Source organism: Phacochoerus africanus, chromosome 13 (assembly GCF_016906955.1).
Source record: "Phacochoerus africanus isolate WHEZ1 chromosome 13, ROS_Pafr_v1, whole genome shotgun sequence".
NCBI classification, from domain to species: Eukaryota; Metazoa; Chordata; class Mammalia; order Artiodactyla; family Suidae; genus Phacochoerus; species Phacochoerus africanus.
The window spans coordinates 16,788,193-16,807,825 of NC_062556.1; the positions used below are offsets into that span (position 1 = coordinate 16,788,193).

At 49.3% G+C, this 19,633-nt stretch overlaps 1 protein-coding gene across 1 annotated transcript in view; it reads left to right on the top strand.

The window, feature by feature from the left end:
- The window catches only part of LOC125113610 (guanylate cyclase soluble subunit beta-2-like), a 58,844-nt gene that overhangs the window by 4,865 nt on the left and 34,346 nt on the right, over positions 1-19,633 (top strand). Inside the window, exon 2 of the mRNA XM_047756424.1 lies at positions 7,801-7,895. Within this exon, the coding sequence (XP_047612380.1) occupies positions 7,829-7,895 (67 nt within the window). The 5' untranslated portion in view covers positions 7,801-7,828. The remainder of the gene's footprint in view (positions 1-7,800; positions 7,896-19,633) is intronic.

The following is a 19,633-nucleotide window of genomic DNA, read 5'->3' on the forward strand; positions in this document are numbered from 1 at the left end:
AGACCCAGCTGAAAATTCAGTGTGACAGAGGAGGAGCATGAGCCAAAGGCTGGCAGGGGATGCAAGTGGACAAGTAGCTAAGGAGCAGACTATATAGGTAAGGAGGAGACAGAAGGTGAAATGTTACTCTAACTGCAGGGGGTGACTGAGGTTCCTGAGCCTCAGACGCTCGCTTGTGAATGGGGATAGAAAGGTTCTCATTTGTGCACTTATGAGGACGGACATAGGCAAAGGGTCTGGCACTGTGGTTGCAGAACCAAGTCCAGGGTTTTGCTTGCAAGGATCAGCGATTCCCTCTGTGTGAAGAAGCTGAGAGGAGTCGGTTGAAGGATTCTGAGGACTCACATCTTCAGCGGCAGGAAGGGCAGCGAGACCTCAGAGGAGGCGGCAGATCAGAAGGCCTTGCTCCATTTCTGTAGCTCCCTTCCTATTGACTCCCTTTTCCTGGCTCTTGCTCTGAAAGTCTCTTCATTGCTATTTTCAAACTTTTCTGTAACATTCTGTGGATTCGAGAGATCCCGTCCTCGGATTGGCTCGGTTTCTCAGTGTCTCAATTCCAGATGCTCCAAGACAGGATTCGATGGGCCAGCTTTGGTCAGGTGCCCATACTGCGCCCAGTCAGGCTGACTTTGGCGGGTAGGGTCCCTAGGGAGAGGTTATGAGTGGGGCCACCGTGATTGACAGACGTGTCTTCTCCACTGAATACACAATGGGAAGGGGTGAAGGGCCGAGGACTTGCGTGTGTACAAAGGGAGGTGAACAATGAACAGCAGGTGGGTGGTGGCTGCCAAGCCCAAACCAGTCCATTTAGGGTGAGGTGGATGGGGTTACACGGCTTCTGTCTGGGTCAGGGGTTCTTAGCCAGAGGGTCGTGGATGGGCTTGGGAGGGTCTGAGAACCTCCGAAATCCTCTACGAAAATGTGTGCATGTGTCTCCATGTATTTTCTGGGAAGAGGGTCCATGGTGGTCATTAGACTCTGCACGAGCTCTCTGCCTTTATACATTCTCGGACTTTCGTTCTCACTAAGACACGCTCCCGACATTCTGACTTCTTGAAACGCAGCCCTTCAAGTACACTAAAAAACTATTTGTGTCAGAAACGAGTGAGGATGGGCCCTCATTTCACGGCCCCTCCCTTTAAACTCTTCCGTTCCACGGACTCCCAAGCCTCTCACCCCGGCCTTAGAGGCGAGAACACCCACACCCTTCAAGTTCCCTCCTTGCCCCATAAATAAGGCCAAGTAAAAAGGAGCCAAAGTCTGAGAGTTTCTATTTCTTTAACTTTTATCAGGGAATGCTACCCGCCTGATAACTCATCCTGCATTTTTGGCCGTGAATGTGTTTGCTGCTCTGTCTGGCTGCCCCAAATCCTGTCATCAGAACTAAAAGGGCCAGAGAAATCAGTTCGGTTAGGACATCTCGACTGGGGGACTTCCTCCCTCAAAGGTCCTATCAGAATATTCAAGGGCTCAGAAAATTTAAAAATACACATGTAATATGATATTATATATATGTATATGTAAGAAATTGGTTTTCTAATAAAGGTGACGGAAAATAAAACTTGAGAAATATTTTTGTCTAGTGGGAAGATAGGGAAGGTAGATTTAACAGGAGTAGAAACATTATAAGACTTGACGCTTCTGTCACTGGAAGAGCCTCCTTCCAAAGAGAATATAAAATTGCACATAAAAATTTCATTACAAAAGGGAGCACTTATCTAGAATAAGAAAAAAATTAAAAGGTGACAGATAATAAAACATGCAAAGGTAATGTTTGCTTATTAACTATTGACCCGCTTCTGTAATGCTTTTGCTCGCTTCATCAGCTGCTTTTGGTTCGCCCGTTCATATGACATTGATTCCGTAAGAGCATTTCCCACGAAGAGACTAGAATGAACGTCCCTCCGACGTGGCTGGCTAAAGGGTATTTTTTATTGTGTGGTGTTCTCAGGGGCCGCTTAGGCAGATTTCCCTCTGTACCTCTGCAATGGTCTCGGCAGCTTCTTGTCAAGGCACACTTCTTTCCTGGTGGCGAGTCCCATGAGGACAACACCCCTCTCCCCTCACCTTTCCAACCCCACAAATCCTCTGGCATGAGGTGGTCCCCAGTTAGGGAAGTGTGGCCTTTCCTTTGACGCCTTTTTTGGGGTCACGCTGAGGTGTGGATGCTTGTTGAGTCTTCCCCGGGGAGGTGGCCCTGGAGGCTGGATGGCCTGAGTCCCTCCCACGGGCACCTGGGACCAGCACGGTTTCAGGGTCCCCCTCCTCTGCCCCCAGGCTGAGGCTGGCTCCAAACCAGAGAGGGTTGGGCAGGGCTGGTTCCTGCGCAGAAACTTCAGCCTCACTGGCTTCTCAAGCACATCTGATCCCTCTGGGTGTACGTGAGACCTTCTCAAACATTCTGGTCTTAGGTAGCCTTTTTATTCTTAGAAACTGTTGACAACCCCAAGAGCTTTTGTTCATTTATTGGTATTTACTATCTTAGAATTTGCAACTGAGAAACTTTTAAACAGTAGCTATTAATTCATCTAAAAATAACAATAAACCTATTACATGTCAGAAACGTTGTGAAAAATAAGCGCATCGTCCAGATTAAAAACTTGCAAGAGCGAACTGTCACTCTTTCGATTTTTGCAAAATCATTTTAACATCTGAATTGCTAAGATACCTAGATATTCTCTTCTGCACCCCATCTGTTGTGAGCTGTGGGCTCTGGTTGAACTACACGAAGAAAATCTAGGAGAAAGTACTTTAACGCTCTTTTCAGGTAATTGTGGAGATCCTTTTAAACCTCAGCAAAGCTCCCCAAGTGGTCCTTTCTCAAAGATCAGTTCCAATATTGAGAGTGAAACCACACCAATAACCTTTTTGCACTCCGTTACGTGAGAGTCCCGTGGCCTGTGTTGCCCTTTGGAGTAAATCTTTTCTCCTCGTTCTGTGCTGTCAGGCATTAGTCCTTTGGAAAGTCCTGGATCCCGGAGTTATGCTGATGTGATGAAGGCTGACATGATGCAGGTTATGCAACAGCAAAAGCACATTTGTCACTATCACCGCCATTCTCCTCAAAGCCTCTTAGGATTGGGGAGCTAATGAGCTGGTTCACAGTAGCAGATCCAAGTTTTCCAAATTTCCAATTTTCACTTGAAAGCTTGAGTTTTATCATTGGCAACAAATTCTGTCAGTTATTTTTCCCCAAAATGACAAGCTAACTTTGTTCTTTTTAAAAGAAAATGTCTGCCAAATATCCAAGTCTGAGTAACCGTTATTCGTCTGTCAGTGGGTCTTTCAAGTAGAAATGATATTCTGTGCAAAAGGGGGCTGATTCAGTTCCGAAAAACAATTGTCAAAGTGCTTTTCCTTGCAGGGACCCCTCTACAGCAAAGTTCTGTGTGCATGCACTTCCCACTTTGTCATGCTGCATGTTCAGAAGATGGGTTTCGGGGCCGAGATCTAGTAATACTGACATTTCTTTACTGTGTCATAAAGGATGATCTGAAGTGAAGCTGGCATCTTTCTTTTTTTAAAAACCATGAATGTGTAGCTGTGAAGAATAGAGTGACGAATTAGTCCCTTTGAGTGCCCCTGGTTCTGCATGCTTAGGCACCAGAAGTTTACCCACCAATACTCTTGCACCGTTAGCACAAGCATCAGCCAGGGAAAAGGGCAAATAATGTCTTGATTTTTATCATGAAAATGGTTTTGTCCTCATGGACTCCTCCAAGCATTTTAGGGACCCCCAGGGGTTCCTTGGAACACAGATTGAGAACTGCTGGTTTAAGCAGCGGCAACTCTCGAGTCACATCCTGTGTTGGCTCAGGGACAGCAAAGGGCAGGAGAGGGGAGGGATATACATCAAAATCTCCATGGAAACACTGACCAGAACCAGGACTGTCATTGTAACGATGAAGAAAAGGAGGCACAGTGAGATTTGTTTCGAGTTATCTGGATGAACCTTGGCAGAGCCAGGATTTAGCTTCCGGGACTCCTGACTCACATGCAGTGGACGTGTATGCCTCTATCAAGTTTGGGGTCTCCTAAATTCTCTAAGACTAGCCATCAGCTCCCTATCGTGTGCCAGGCGCAAGAGTAGATGTTGGAGATGCGAGATCAAATGACATTTCCCTGCCCTTGGGGACTCTAGTCTAGGGAGCACGTGGACAGCCAAAGCCAGGCTTTCCCTTGCAGCGGGTTGAGAAGGATAAATACGGGGAGGCTCTGAGCTCAGTCTCAGGCTGAGCTGGGACAACGGAATAGAAGTTGGCCCAAGAGAGGCAAACTATTGCCTTTGGCGTGGATGAGCAATGAGCTCCTGCTGTAGAGCACTGGGAACTGTATCTAGTCACTGGTGATGGAACACGATGGAGGATAACGTGAGCAACAAGTGTGTGTGTGACTGGATCTCTTTGCTGTAACAGTAGAAAATTGACAGAACTCTGTAAACTAGCTATAATGGAAAAATAAAAATCATGGAAAAAAAAAGTTGGCCAGGAAAGGGAGTGTGGGCCCTTCCAGTGGAGGCAGGGCTTGTTGGAAGATGGGGGGCCAGGAACGGGCATGGCTGGGACCTTGAGGCGCTAGAGGAGTTGGGGGGTGGGAGAGGCTGGAGGAGAGAAGGGAAGACTGTCTCGAGGTCAACCCAAGAAGTCTGGACTTGTCACAAGAGCCTGGGGAGCTGTGGGTGCCCGCTGGCGACGGGCCCAAGTGACAGGCTGGTGCTTCTTCCTAATACCAGATGGTCATGCGACCAGGACAGGCCTCTCCATCGCAGAGCCTCGCCTTCCCCAGCTCCCCCTGGGGTCCCGCAGCGACACTCAGCTTTGTTACATGAACTCCCCACCTGCCCTAAGGGAACTCTCGCGGCCATGATTTCCCACGCGTTAGAAGCAGCCCCATTCTCTTGGCCTGAAACCTGCTACCAAGTGCTATTTATTTTTCCTGTGGGTTTTACGGCTCACTCCGGACTCTTAGAAACCGTGACATCAGCCTAGTCATGTTGAACGATGCAGGATCTATAATTTGAAATCCTTTGCCTTGCCAGATTGAATCCTAGAAAGTGTTTCTGAGCAGTGGTCACCAAACCTGGGGGAGTCATCGAGACAACTTATTCCCAAAAAAGTACGGGTTTCCAGACACCACCTCCAGGGCCCAGGAATCTGTACATTTATTTTGCTCCCCAAGTTATCCTGGAACAGGGACCCGGCCCTGGTTTCCTGCCCAGATATTTTGGATATCACTCGTTGGAACTAAAGAGGAATATGCATTTAATGGGCTGACGGTTGTAGTTAAATACTGGCCTCACCAGATCTCCTGGAGAGGGGTCTCTCTGACCACCTACGTGGTTGGCATTTTTCACAACCTCTTACTTTGTTTCCCACACTCGTGGATTTTCCAACCCCTGCTCTCGACAACATATTTTCTTTGGGCCATTTTGCGCTCTTTCCCTTCTTCTTACCCGAGGCTTTGCCATCGCGTTAGAAAGATATCAACTGGCTGATTCATTTTTTTACATTCTTGGTTCGCCACGTTGTTTCACTAACGCAGGTGAAATGACTGTGTGCAGGTGTGCACTGACTCTTCTCTGCAAAATCTTGGGGGTCGATGAACAAGCCTGACGGTCTCCGTAATCGTAACAGTGTGAGCAGGTCTGGCTTCCTTTCCAGAAACATGCAACCTGTATAGAAACCATGTCCATCTTTGAGGCTCAAGTATTATCAGCTCAGCCTACAGGAAAGAAGAGGCTGCCAGGCCCAGACAAAGATGAATGGGTTGGTCCCACCAAAGGCCTGGGGAGGCCACAGAGTTTGTTCCATTTCCAGAGGTGCTAGAGACAACATAAGCCTTCTGGGGTTTTAAGGACAAACCAGGACAACACATCAAGTTTGACCTTGGGTCTTGCCCATGTTTCTGCTATGGTCATAGGCATATGCCCTGGGGAGGAGGTGGAGGGTTCTGGCCACATGGCAGAGCGCTCCCTGCCTAAGGAAGCCCTGGTGGTTTCAATCCCCCATCTGCCCAGGCCCCTCGTCCACCTTTTTGGAACAGCTGCACATGCTGAGGCTTAGAGACCCCTCCTGGACAGATGTGGACCCAACAGGAAATCTTACAAACTGCAGGAAGCCCTTGAGGAGCTTCTAGTTCTGTGATGCACAACTATGGGACAGGGCTCCTGGGGCTAAGGATCCCCAGTGAGTGTGTGGAGGTGGAGGAGGAGGAGGAGGAAGGCCGGGGAACACGGATTTCATCGCCCACTCCCTTTTACTTTACAGATAAGGAAACCAAATGCCAAAAGGGGGGAGGGTTTTTCCCTTGGAGCTCATTTGCGTCGGGCTCGGCCTGGAACAGTTTTGGCCTCCCAGTCTGAGTCACCCCCAGGGTCCCAGGCCACCTCCGTGTCCTCTGTACTGTCGCAGCCCTCTTTGCAGTTGTGACAGAGCTTCTCAGTTTCCCCAGCTCCTTCCCTTTGGTCATCCTGTTTCACCCTCATCTGCTCCTGTCGGAAAAAGCAGGACAGGGGTCATTGCCCCATCTTACAGTGAGGAAGATGAATTCCAGAAGAAGAAAGGAGTGCTTAGCCTGGAAAAATTTAAAGATTTAGGAATGGCTAAGGATCTTCAAATACAGAGGGCTTGGGATCTGGAGGTGGGACCAGCCCAGTCTGCTTTTTCCCCCAAGGGCGGAACTCAAGTCAGTTGCAGCAGCGAAAGGCAGGAGCCACATGGGCTTCGGAGCTCAGAGCCCAGATCCTTCATTTGTCAACTGTGTGATCCTGGCGAGACCCTCAACCTCTCTGGGCGCCAATTTCCTTGCCAGTACAGGGGGTGATTAGACATCATCTGTCATCTCTGGCCCAGAGGAGATGCTCAACAAATAGAAGGTATGATTGGGGCCCAGAAGTAGGTTTCAGCTCAACAATAGGAAAGAGCTTTCTATCAGAGACAACAGGCTGTAAATGGAATATACTCCCCTGCAGAGGGTGAGCTTCTTGTTAAGAAGAAAAGTCTTGTGAAGGACTGGGATTGGACAATTAGGAAATTTCTCTCCCAGTTCCAAGATCCTGTGATGTGTTCTGGGAGAACTCAAATGCTCTGTGCTCTTCTCTGTTCTTCAGACATGCTCTCTGCTGCCTCAAAGAGCATTCTCTCTGTCCAGAGGCTCCTGTTTCTTTGCCTACCCAGTCCTCAGTTTCAATGGAACCTCCCGTTCTTACGGGACCATTCCCCGACCAGCCTCCTTCCCCCTGAATTGCCAACTGCCACTTCGTGGTTCACACAAAAACCAAGCCAAGAGTGCCAGCTTTCTGACTCTTCACCAGGCAGGCGAGCTGTTACAAGACCAAAATCTATCAGTCTCTCCAGCTGAACGCATTTCAAAACCACGAGATTCTCAGGCAGCTGCTCTCCCTGCTTCAGAGGAGGCGGCTCCATGGCCACGGAGTTCTAAGTTCACTACCGTGTATTAGGTTTTTTCACATGTGCCAAGCACAGTGCTGTTTGCAGGGGCCTCAAGGCTAAGTCACAAGAGTCATGCTCAAGGAGCCCATCCTAGGGGGTAAGTAAGATCAATACTCTTGATTGAAGCTGGGAAAACTCCTAGCCTATAGTGGGCACTCGAGAAGGGAGCTCTGGGCCCAAACTGGGGTCCAGGGAAGGCGTCTTTGAAAAGCTGACACCCACACACTCCAATGCTTTTCATTTCTTATGACCAGGAGTGGTCTTGCTGTACCTTGCTGGGTTGGTGGACACATTCCCGGGGCCAAGCTCCAGTTGCTGTGTTCTCATTGCATCTTGATTCATCTTTCAGAGCTTGTGCGGACGTGCAAGATGCCTTCATGACCTACACGGTCTATGATGACGTCATCACCATTAAGCTCATCCAAGAGGCCTGCAGTGTTCTTGGTAAGTGGCAGAATGTCAAAGCAGCCCCAGGAAACCAAAAAAGCCCCAATGTACAATCAATTCCTATTCTTTGCCATAGTTTTGCTTTATAAAGTCTCTGCAAACACCCAATTAGCAAATACCGAGCCATTGTTTCTAGAGGAAAGGCAGGGTTAATTTCCTGAGAGCCTCTGGCCATATTTTCATTTTCATAACTTATAAATACATCATCTTGTTTTTGTGTGTTTAAATCTGTTTAAAGACACCTTATTTCCTATGTACTGCTGATTCATTCCCATTGAACTCCTGGCCAATAGCGCTGTAACTCGTGCCTGAAGAAATCTTATCTAAGGCAAGTATTTTCTCCCTAAGGCACATCACAGCCTTCTTGGGCTCAAGAACACTGGACAGCAGTTCCCACCATGCTTGGGACATTTTAAACGGCAGAACCACCAATAAAAAGTACACAACCCGCCAAAAAAAAAAAAAGCAAAAACACAAACAAAACCACAGCACTCAATAGTTGGTTGAGAGGACATACTTGTTTGTAGTCTGAGACCTGAAACCAGAAGGGAGCAGTGTCTGGTTCAGCCTTCGCTGGAAACATGTGTGTTTGGTGACTCAGTTTTTCTCTGCTGTGTGTATCCATGAGTGACCACAAAAGCTCTGTGTTGATTTGGGGCTTCCAAATACACTGGAGGCAGCAGGTAAACCTGCAAACACCGAAGCTACAAATGGTGAGGATCAACTCTACCACAAGCTGGGTGATTAAAACAACAGACATTTGTTCTGTCATAGTTCAGGGACTGGAAGTTTACAGTCAACGTGCTGGGCGGGCCGCGTTCCATCTGAAGGCTCCAGGGAAGAATCCTTCCTCTCCCAGGTTCTGGTGACCCCTAGTGCTCCTTGGGACATCGTATCTCCAGTCTCTGCTTCCATCTTCATGTGGCACCTCCCCCAGCTTGTCTCTTCTCTACGTCCAAAGCCCCCTCTTCCCACAAGGACTGCAGTCGTACTGGGTTTCTGGTCTACCCTCATCTGGCAATCCATCCTTCCCACTGGGTAACTCTAGGCTTCTCGTAGACAAACATCGTGAGCAACACTGAGGTTCATCCTCAGCATCACCTCGGTCATATTTGGCCTTGCCCTCGACTCTGACGGATGTTGTAACATCTCGGAAATGGCTTGTCACAGTGATTTCTGGGTGTCATGAGCAGCAGCATGGAGAGTCCCATTGAGTTTACCTGCAAATGGACATGGTGTGCTTTGTGGGTGCCAAGGGTCCTTCTCCCCATCTGCTCTGCCATGGGACATCTTCCCATCTGCTGAGACATTAGAATACCACTGGTGGGGTCCCCCTCATAAGACACATATACTCGCAAAATGGATTTACCAGCAAGGGATGGTTTATTGTATTAACTTGTTCACTCCCCAGGCTCTAAGGGGCAAAGGCACAGGACAAAGAGAGAACTTGCTTTCATAGCGTAATGACCCAGGACAACCTATTTAATTGTAAGTTTCTCATCCTTCAAATGATAACAGTAAGATCCACCCTTCAGAGGTTTGAAAATTAAAGGAGGTGATGGATGTGAGTGCCCTCAATGTGACATCATATAATAAGCTCCAACAAACAAAAAACAAAAACAAAACCTCTTTTCCTTCCCTCTGTGTTAATTTCCTGAGGTTGCTCTAACAAAGTACTGCCATAGGGTAACTTCTGACAGCAGGAGTTTATCCTCTCGGGTGTAGAGACTGAAAGTCCAAATTCAAGGTGTCAGCAGGGCGAGTTCCTCCTGGAAACCCCAAGGGAGGAGCAGTGCCAAGCCTGTCTCCTGGCTTCTGTTGGTCAGAGCTGCCCTTGGCTCATAGCTGGTGGCTCCAGCCTCTGCCTCCATCCTGCCAGGGCCTCCTTCCCTGTGTCTTCATGTGGCTTTCTTACACGGTCACCTCGCTGGATGGGGGGCCCACCCTAACCCAGCATGACATCACCTTGTAACTAGTGATGTCTACTAAGACCCCATTTCCAAAGAAGGTGACATTTGGAGGTTTCAGGAGGACATAGATTTGGGGAGGGGGGAACTATTCAACCCAGTCCATCCTCCTTCCATGTCACCAGCACTGGGGGCACAGTGAGGTGGGACTGGAGGGCAAGGAAGGAAGTGGCCTTCCCATCCCAGGTTCTAGGGCTTGGCCTGCAGGAAGCACTCCCGGGGCCCTCTGATAACACCCCCCTTTCAGTCCCTCGCCCGCTCCTCACAGCCACGTGGCTTTGGGTCATGCTGGGGTGGCACTGAGGGAAGATTGCAGGGGGACACTGCGTCAGCATCCTGGCCAGGCACCCGAGGCCTGGGAGCAGGCCTTTTGGAAATGTGGGTGGAGCCCGGAAGCTTAAGACCTCCAGGCCAGTTCCCCTGCTGCCCCCAGGGGCTCAGGAGGCAGGGGTGTGGTTGCCAGCTCGTTTCATGGAACCTCTGAGGACCCAGCAAGCCGGCTGTTCCAGGGAACCCTTCCTGAGGCAGTCGCAGTTTAAGGCCACAGTCTGGCCAGCCCAGTGGGGGCGCGTGAGAACACACCAGGACAGCGAGCTGCCCTTAAGCCCACAGGGACAGGTGGCTTCACCGGAAGGCGGCAGTCATGTGTAGTGCACCTTCTCCAGTGAGGTGTCGTGTTTATCTCCCTTGCCTTTGAATCTCAGAAAAATTCACTGATTAAAAATGAAACAAACATGCCATCCTTAGCCTCATACACCTGGGCCCGCTGGCAAAGAGGGCTCCCCCCTGGCTTTTCCCACGGCAATTGCATGACATCTGCATCCCTTCTCATGTCCCTGGTCAGCTCCCAGATGTGGAAAACCTTCCGAGCACCTGCATCCAGGAGAAGCAGGAGACTCCACAGAGCTGGGAGGGGTGTGGCGGAGGCTGAGGGAGGGAGCAGATAGTGTCCCTTCCGGGCTGGGTGGCCACCTGCTGCCCTTGGCTCAGGTTTGTCCGAGCCAAGCAGGGGTCAGAGGTGCCAGCGGAGGAACCTGGAGTGAAGAGGAACCCAGGGTGCCAACTGGTCATTAACCTCCAACCAGATGTGTGTCAGCGCCCAGTCACTTGTCACCTGCACTTCCTAACAGAACTTGCTAAGGTGCTTTCTGAGCCTGGAAATAAGATGCAGGGAGTGCAATGTTCCTTTGACCCTTCAGCTCCTTGAGTTTGGGCTCCAAGCGCAGCAACACCTCTCCGGACACCACCCACAGCCAGTGCCCAGCCTCCCCTGGCAGTGACCCTTTGAGAGAGGCGGCAGGCGGTTGGTGGGCAGGGCTCCGGAGGCCTCCCGGCACCACAGGTGGGCGCCCCCACACCCCTTCCCAAAGGGGCTCAGAGAGCTTCCAGGGAAAAAGTGGGCTGGGGCCTGGGCGGCATCCACACCACGGGCAAACCCCACTCCCACCTGGCCTTCCTGATGGGGCGGGGGGCTCCCAGACCTCTTTGTCACCCCGCAGCTGATGCCAGGGGACTTGAGCTGTCAAAAGGCAGGTGGAGTGAGGATTTTCTGCAGGAGGCTGACTCCAGGGTGTCTGTTCTTTACAGCACTGGGCTGCCCCTGGGCTGGGAGCCCGGACCCTGCTTCTCCTCCTAACCGTAAGACCTCTCCGACTCCTTGTCCAACGCACTTCCTGGGGGGAGGGAGTTCATTTTCTTCAACATTGCTTTTTAATGTATGTGTTTTTTCTTTTTAGAGCCATTCCTGCGGCTTTTGGAGGTTCCTAGGCTAGGGGTCCAATCGAAGCTGTAGCCACCAGCCTACACCACAGCCTTAGCAACGGGGGATCCGGGCTGCACCTGTGACCTACCCCACAGCTCAGGGCAATGCTGGACCCTTAACCCAGTGATCGAGGCCAGGGATCAAACCAGCAACTCATGGGTCCTAGTTGGATTCATTAACCACTGAGCCGCGAGGAGAACTCCAGCTTTTTAGTATTTTTTAACTTGTGGTTATGTTAACCTGTGGTTAAATATGTTTCTTAAAATCATGTGGACACTTTATTCTAACATGCACTACCCCACAGACCACAGGATCTGCAAAACTTAAAGGAGTTCCTCTTTGAACTTACAGAAAAGTTTAGTCATCTCGTGATGTGGAGCATGGATCTGTAAGAAACAGATCCCCCCCCTCCAAGATTTTTTAAATCTTTTTACTTAAGATTTACTGTGGACTGAATTGCGTCTCTTCCCAAATGGGTATGTTGAAGCCCTAACCCATTATCGTGATGGTATTTGGAGGAGGGGCCTTCGGGAGATAATTAGGTTTAGAGGAGGTTATGGGGGTGGGACCCTTCTCATGGGATCAGTGCCCTTTAGGAAGGGACACCAGAGAGCTTGTTTCTCTTTCTCTCTCCCCCCTCCCCCTCCACATACACAATATGAGGACAGAGGGAGAAGCGCTTTCACTAGAAACTGGCCATAGTGGTACCTTAAACTTGAACCTCTAGCCTCCAGAACTATGAGGAAATTAATCTCTGTTGTTTAGGCCACTTTCTAGTCTAGGGAAAGGAGCCCTAGCAGACCAGTACAGAAATTCTAAGACGTTTTTAGATGTTCAGAAAGAAAACACACATCTCTTAGCGCACCCAGGCTGTTTTTGTAACCATGTGTGATTGTGGACACTGTAGCGTGGCGGGACCTGCAGCAGAGCTCCCATCACAGCTCCACACGGCCAATGGGTTTTGGGGCAGCAACGCAAGTTAAGAGACCAATGTGTGGGCTGACCCTCCTCCGCCTTCTACCCAAGGCCAAAGGCTATCACTGTGATTTCTCCCTGGCTAGCTGCAGAGATCAGAAGGGTGTTTTCTTGTTTATCTCAGTAACACCTGCTGGCCTAGCTCTAAACAAGTGGAAGTATGGCGAGTACAGTTTTCAAATAAAAAGTTAGGATTCAAAATTCTGTAAACACAGATATGAGATCTGGAATCAAGATGGCCCTGGGGGGGGGGGGGGGATGGGCCGTGTGGCTTCTCTCTCCATCTATCTATGGACCAGCATAGGTAGAGACAGAGATACAGATTGACAGGGTGGGTAGGTCTCTAGCAAAGGCTTTGGAATCGACCTGGGCGAGTGCCCTGGCTGGATATCTGTCTGTCTGACTGTCTCTCATCTACCTCCCATGAAACAGAGAGAGGAAGGCCCTGCCCGAGGGCCGTTTAACAAAAGGCCCTGGTCAATTGAGACAAACGCTTCCGCTAGACAAAGAGAAAAGCGTGCTCAGTTACCACCGGCTAATGCTCTGCCTTCCAGTTGGGCTCCAGAATGCCGTTTCTCTACCTTTCAGCAATTGTTGGGGCTTTTCCAGACCGCTCTGCGCTTTCTAATTGGCATAATTCAGGATGGGAGCAGATGGCAGGTTGAGCCTCGCGTAAGAATTGTTCTGTACATGAATAAGTGCCTACTTAGTGTGTAAGTGGGTTATTAGGGATCTGAAGTGACAAAATTCAAAACAACAAACAGCCATTTGGCACAGCTGTGCCCGTCTAGACCTCACTCGCTAAGAAACCAGGGGTAAAACGCATTTCAACAGTCAGCTCTCAGCAAAGGCCAACAAGCCTTCGCGGCACCTACCTCTTGAAAAACCAAGAGCGACATAAAATTTTACCAAGTCCTGAAATCAGGCCTTAGCATATTTGACCTCTCCTGAGACCTTCTAAGGAAGAATCTGTAACTCAGGCCATGTGACCAACCAAAAATGGAGATGGACCTCAGTGACCGGACCCCAAGGCCAGGGCCCGGGTGCTGGGGGAGCAGCTGGCTGGGGAGCAGCTGGCTGGGGAGCATGGGGTCTCTAGCAAGGGCTTTGGAACCAGCTCACTGCCTGGCTGTATCGTCTCCTCACAGTGCAAGCTGGGGCAAGTTCCCCGTGGGTGAGCACATCACCAATACCTGCCCCATCTACCTGTAGGTGGAGGGTGGTGGTACACAGACGAAGTCCAGAAACGTGAGCGGAGTGCAGAACGCAGAGCTGGTACTCACCCAAGAGGGCCCCCTCCCCTGAGCCCACCCAGCGGGCTCCCCGCTGGGCTGCCTTCTCTGCTCCAAAGTTCATTCCAGGGGCAGCAGGCAGTTTGTACCAGGCCTGAGAGGGGGCAGCAGCACCCAGCCCCCCGACCCCCCTCCCCACTCCCCCCTGAGCTGCCTGCATCGACTTCCTGGCTCCTTTTTCTCTATCACGTGAGCAACTGATGCTGCACCTGGAGCCCAGCCGCCCATCTTAAGAGTCTCTCCTAGCAACCCATGCTCTCAACCTAGGAAGCTGTTCCTTTAATTTTATTGTTATTAAAGTCTAGTTGATTTACAGTGTTGTGTCAACATCTGCCGTACAGCACAGCGACCTCGTCATGGATCTATATACATTCTTTTTCTCCTATCTTCCATCCTGTTCTATCCCAAGAGATTGGACAGAGTTCCCTTCAACGCCTCTCTAGCCAACTCACAAAGAGTTTGCCACTGGCTATCTCATGCCTGGCTGGAGCAGTAGCTTCTGAAAAGGAGAGGACTCTGGGCAGATGGTTCTTTCCAGATCCCTGAAGTTTGTTCCTTTGGACACCAAAGCTTTAGGATGAAAGTTTTTCAGTGGAAAATTCCCTAAAATGGCTAACAATCACTGCCCTGTCTTCTGGAGGAGCACATGCTTTTCCGGGGGCCTCGTGGGGATCATCTAAGAACTAGCTCTTGTTGCCTGTTTCTGGGTGATGGGGGGCAGTGGCAGGGGTCATGGGCAGTCCAGCCTGAGTGGGCCCCTTGCCCAGAAGGCCGAGCTGGGTGGCTGTGGCTCTGGTGTCCCCACCCTACGCCCTCCATGGCCCACCTCTGCTCTTCCCAGTCCCTCGAGCGGTCACCCAGCAAGAGGTAAACATTTCCCAGTGGTGCCACAGAGCCAAGCCCAAGTCAGCAAGTTTGATGGCATCATCCTCATGGAAAAGCTTCTCAGAAGGCTTTGCACTTCTCCTGAGAAGCCAAGCATGGACACTTGGTGACAGTTTTATTTCTGCCATCGAAAAAGTCCTCCATTAAAAAAAAAAAAAGCATACTTTTTTCTTGCTTTTTAGGGCCTCATCCATGGCATATGGACATTCCCAGGATAGGGGTTGAATCATAGCTGCAGCTGCCGGCCTATGTCACAGCCACACCAGATCTGAGCCGCGTCTGCGACCCACACCACAGCTCATGGCGATGCCAGATCCTTAACCCACTGACCGAGGCCAGAGATCAAACCCACACCCTCACGGATACTAGTCTGGTTTGTAACCTCTGAGCCACAACAGGAACTCCCCCAAACCCCCGTTTTTAATAGTATTTTTCAGACACAAATGTCAAGAGGATTGTACACAGAAGCCCACCTATCTATCCTGGACCCAGCTTTGATCATTATTCACAGTTGGCCAATCTCACTTCATCCCTCTGATTCCTCCGCCCCTTATTTTTCCCCCTGGTTTTGTTTTCGCTGCAAAGTCTTAAAGGGAATCTCGGGTTTCCTCCCATCATTGTACCATTATTTCAGTGGGAGTCTCTAATGGGATAAAGACATTTTCAGGCATAATCAGAAAGCCCTGGTCCTACCTAACAAAATGCAGACTATTACGGAGACCCAGGATGCAGCTGAATCCCAGCTGGCTGTGGGCAAATGCGGTCTTCTCATATCAGATTTCCCAAGGTCTTTGCAGGACCATCAGCAAAACCTTTCTCTGTTGACATCCTTTTAAACTCCCAGGAGGTTTGTAAGAATAGCACCAAGAGTCCCCAAACATGCTTCATCCATATTCCCCAAGTGTTAACATTTTACCACGTTGCCTCTGTCCTTCTATGTTTTCTCCCCCTGAATCGCTGGTAGGTTAGAACATGATGTCTCCCTATCCCTTCAAGTTCTCTTAATGTGACTACAGAACACCATCCAACTCAGAAAATGAACGCGGATGTGGTGCTAGTATCTAACTTACAGATTTGACTGGGATTTTTCCGGTTTTCCCAAGGATGCCCTTGAGGACAAAGCAAAACCCTGGCTGATCTCAGTTGTCACATCTCTTCTTTGTCTGCAGTCTCAAGTAGTCCCCGAGTCCGTGTGTCTTATAACATCAATCTCTCTGGAAAATTCTGGTCATCTGTTTTGCAGCATGCTCCATGCAGGATGATCTGCTATCCTCCCACGATTCAATTTGGTTGTGCGTTTTTGGTGAGACGACCCCAGAGCCACGTTTTATCCCATTCCATTCTTATCCGAAGGCGTCTTATGTCCATGGGCGCCATTACTGGTGTTAACCTTGCTTGGTTAACACGGACTCTGCCAGCTTTCTCCACTGTCAGGTTATTCTTTCCTTCCCTTTGAAATGAGTATCTTTAGAGAAGATGCTCTCAGACCACGTAAAGATCTTGTCGCTTCTCCAACCGCTCCCTCCCTTTCGTGTTCACTGGTGGTTCTTGTCTGAATAATGATGAAGGTGGTCAAATGGTGACTTTCTAAGCGTATCATTCCTTTTATGCTTATTAGTTGAATTTCTACTATAAGGAAGAATTCTCCCTATCTATTTACCTATCCATCCATCGCCATGCAAACTCTTGCTTATTATTTAGTAAGTTGTAAACTGTTACTTATTTTGATGTTCAGATCCTCCAAGATTTAGCCAGTGGAAGCCCCTCCAAGCTGGCCTCGATGTCCTTTGGACATGGCCTCATTGATCATACCTTTACTTTCTGGAGTGATAAGATGCTACAAACTCATTTTATCATTTCATTGCCCCAGCTCTGAAATCTGCCATCTTGCCAAGGAATCCTGAGCACACACACACCCCATCTATCTATCTGTCTAAACTTATGACCATAGATTTCCTAATTTACACTGCAGGTTTCATGTTCTCTTCTTTCCGTAGTTGTAACTTCATTGTCGCACAGTGAGAAACCTGGTTCCCATCCTCTACCACATATTTGCTTATAGATTTAAGCCTTGCGTGTTCAGAAAGTCACTTCAGAATTGCTAACGCGCACCGCTGTGGGAAGGACGCCTACTCCCACAGTCAAATATTTGTTTAAAGTTCGTTTTGTCTTTAGCCTAATGAGAGAGTTCCAATGTTACTGGGCTTTTCCCCCCCTAGGCAATTCAGTTATTCAGAACCATTCTATTAATTTGTTTCTGCATGTATTCCATTTTAGAATTGTCCCCATCCTTATTGATCTTAAGTCAATGAATCATTAATGATTCCCCAAACCAGAACTGTGCAAAAAATTTTGCTCAGAGGTGTCCACCCCCCGCCCCTCCCCACTCAATTGTTCTAGCATGTCCACCTCATCCCCAGTGCCCTGCAGGTAACCAATCTCCATAGTCCTTGGTGTTTATTTTTGCACCAATGAGCACATAGATGTGTATTCTCTTATTTCCCTTTGCTGCGCTGAAAACAGAATATGAAGCATGCTATATAGACTCTCCTATGCAGTGTCAAAAATATGCTAAGGCATCTACAACTTGTGCTTAATTCTCTCTTGCATTTTGTTGTTTTTTCCTATCTCTCCCCGACTCCGTGTGACTTAGAAAACTCATGGAATCCTAAATTAATGGAGGGGGAAGCTGTATCAAGGTGTTGGTTTTAAAAAGTGACCTTTATCTTCTGCTAGATAAGCATTCTCAACTACAAATCCCAGAGGAAGCCCCAAACCCAGATGGAAAAGACCACACCCAAATCTTATGCGCTTGTTCAAGGAACAGTCAGCCTCTCAGCCAGAGGTCCTTTCCTATTAACAGAGCTGGGTGTCCAGAAACAAAATAAGCACCTTCTGGAACAAGCAGCTCCATGGATTTGTATAAGTTTATAGACCTAAAAGTCAAGCAGACAGTCTTTTTACAGGAGGCTGCTGCTCCCACTTTAACATAATTGGCTTGCAGACAGCCCAGTCCTCCTGGGAGAGGCCCCTGGGAGAAGGGGGCCTCTGGGATTGTGCTTTCCTGCAGGTAACGGGAGGCACCTGCTCGGAACTCCAGCCTAGGGGACACAGAGCAAGCTGGTTTTTTTCCCTTAGCTTGAACTAGCTGGATTGAGCAGGAAGGGAGGGTGAAAGGAAAAACTCCACACTTGTCTGTGTACTTCCCAGGAGTTCTTCTCCCAGGGACTCATCAGCTTTGGCAAAGACGTGAGTGGAATTTATTATTTCAGCTCCCTCGGGGGTTAGCTGGTCGCTCTTGATGGCTGTTATAGACAATCCTGCCTGCATCCAGCCAGGGTGGACCCCCAAGCAGAGAGCCAAACAGAGGCAATTAGCATTAGCCGTTGCCACTTCCCACCCTGCTGCCCCAAGCTTTGTCTGGATTCATAAGACACAGCATTTGGGACAGATATAAAAACTCATCTCTGATGAGACCAGACCAGCTCAGCGAGGACTCTCTTCTGGCTCAGATTCCAGAACAATGATCCGCCCAAGAGCCTGGCTGTGGACAATGAGCTGTAGGGAATCTGCTGTTCAGACCATCTTAAGAAGCAGGTGGAGGCTGGAAAGTGCCCAGACCTCCTCAGATCCACCCCCATAGGAACTGGTTCTGGAGAACACAAGAGACCTGAAAAGCCACCTGTGATTTCCAGACCCAGCCTGGCATCATAGAACCTTCAAGAGTCCAGCCAAGGATGCTGGCAATTGTGTATCCGGCAGGTCTCCCATCAACCTGGGTATTCTGGACTCTCCCAGCCTCAGGACCTACCATGAGCCACCACACCACAAAGAGAATGTCCTGTCATGGCCGCGCCAGGCCATGGGCATCGATAGATGTGCCCTCTCCTGTGTCAGTTATGAAGTCCCATAAGCAGCCTCTACTGTGGGGAGACCCTTCGTCTCTCTGCCACTCCAGAGGCTGTGGGGTGTGGCACAGACAGCACCACATTGAGAGTTACAGCCTCTGTCCTTGTGGGTGTTTTGGGCCCGTTCACAAAAGTGACTCAGCCCCAGTGGCCTCACCTGCCAAATAGGGGACGGGATAATAGCATCTGTCTTACAAGGTTTTGGCAAGCACCAAGTCAAGTCACATCGATTAATGAGTGCTTCGGGAACTTTCAAATATTCTTAAACACTTGCTGCCCGCCCATAAAACAATGATGGGCCGCTGTCTAGCCCAGCAGAGCAGATGGGGCGGCAGCCCCCATTCACACTGCGCCTCTGCCCCCAGGAGTTATCAAGCACCCACTTTGTGTCCAGCACAGAAAACATGCAGAGTGAGGTCACCTCCCTTCAGGATGAACATCCAGTTAGAAGAAAAGAAACTTCGGACGCTTAGGAAGAGATGTCCATATGAGTGGGATACACAAGAGAAATCTTTCTGGAAGATGTAAAAACTGCCCCTGAAAAGAAGATCAGGGTGCAGAGAGGCTGAGAAAGGGAAGCCACTGAAAAGATATGGTATCTTCTCTGGGGTCCACTGACATACATGTGTTGGTATTATTTTTTCGTTGCGGTCATTAGTTACTTCTCAGAGGTCGCCTTTCAGTCCACTTAAAGGCAGTTGTCTTGGAAGATGTCTAGAGGTGGGAGAAGAGATTGTCACAGGAATAGGACAGCTTTGAACCCTTTCAATTCCTTCTGGATTCCAGAAAAATTTCTGTCATGGGAGCTATGGAAAAGACAAGGGTAGGATTCCGGGAGTGGGGGTGGGCTCACCAGTTTAATGAGCACCTACTAGATGCAAGTGGCCCTCTGATATTGATGGTATTATTGGCCTTTACTGATGAGGAAGGTGAAGCCTTAGAATTC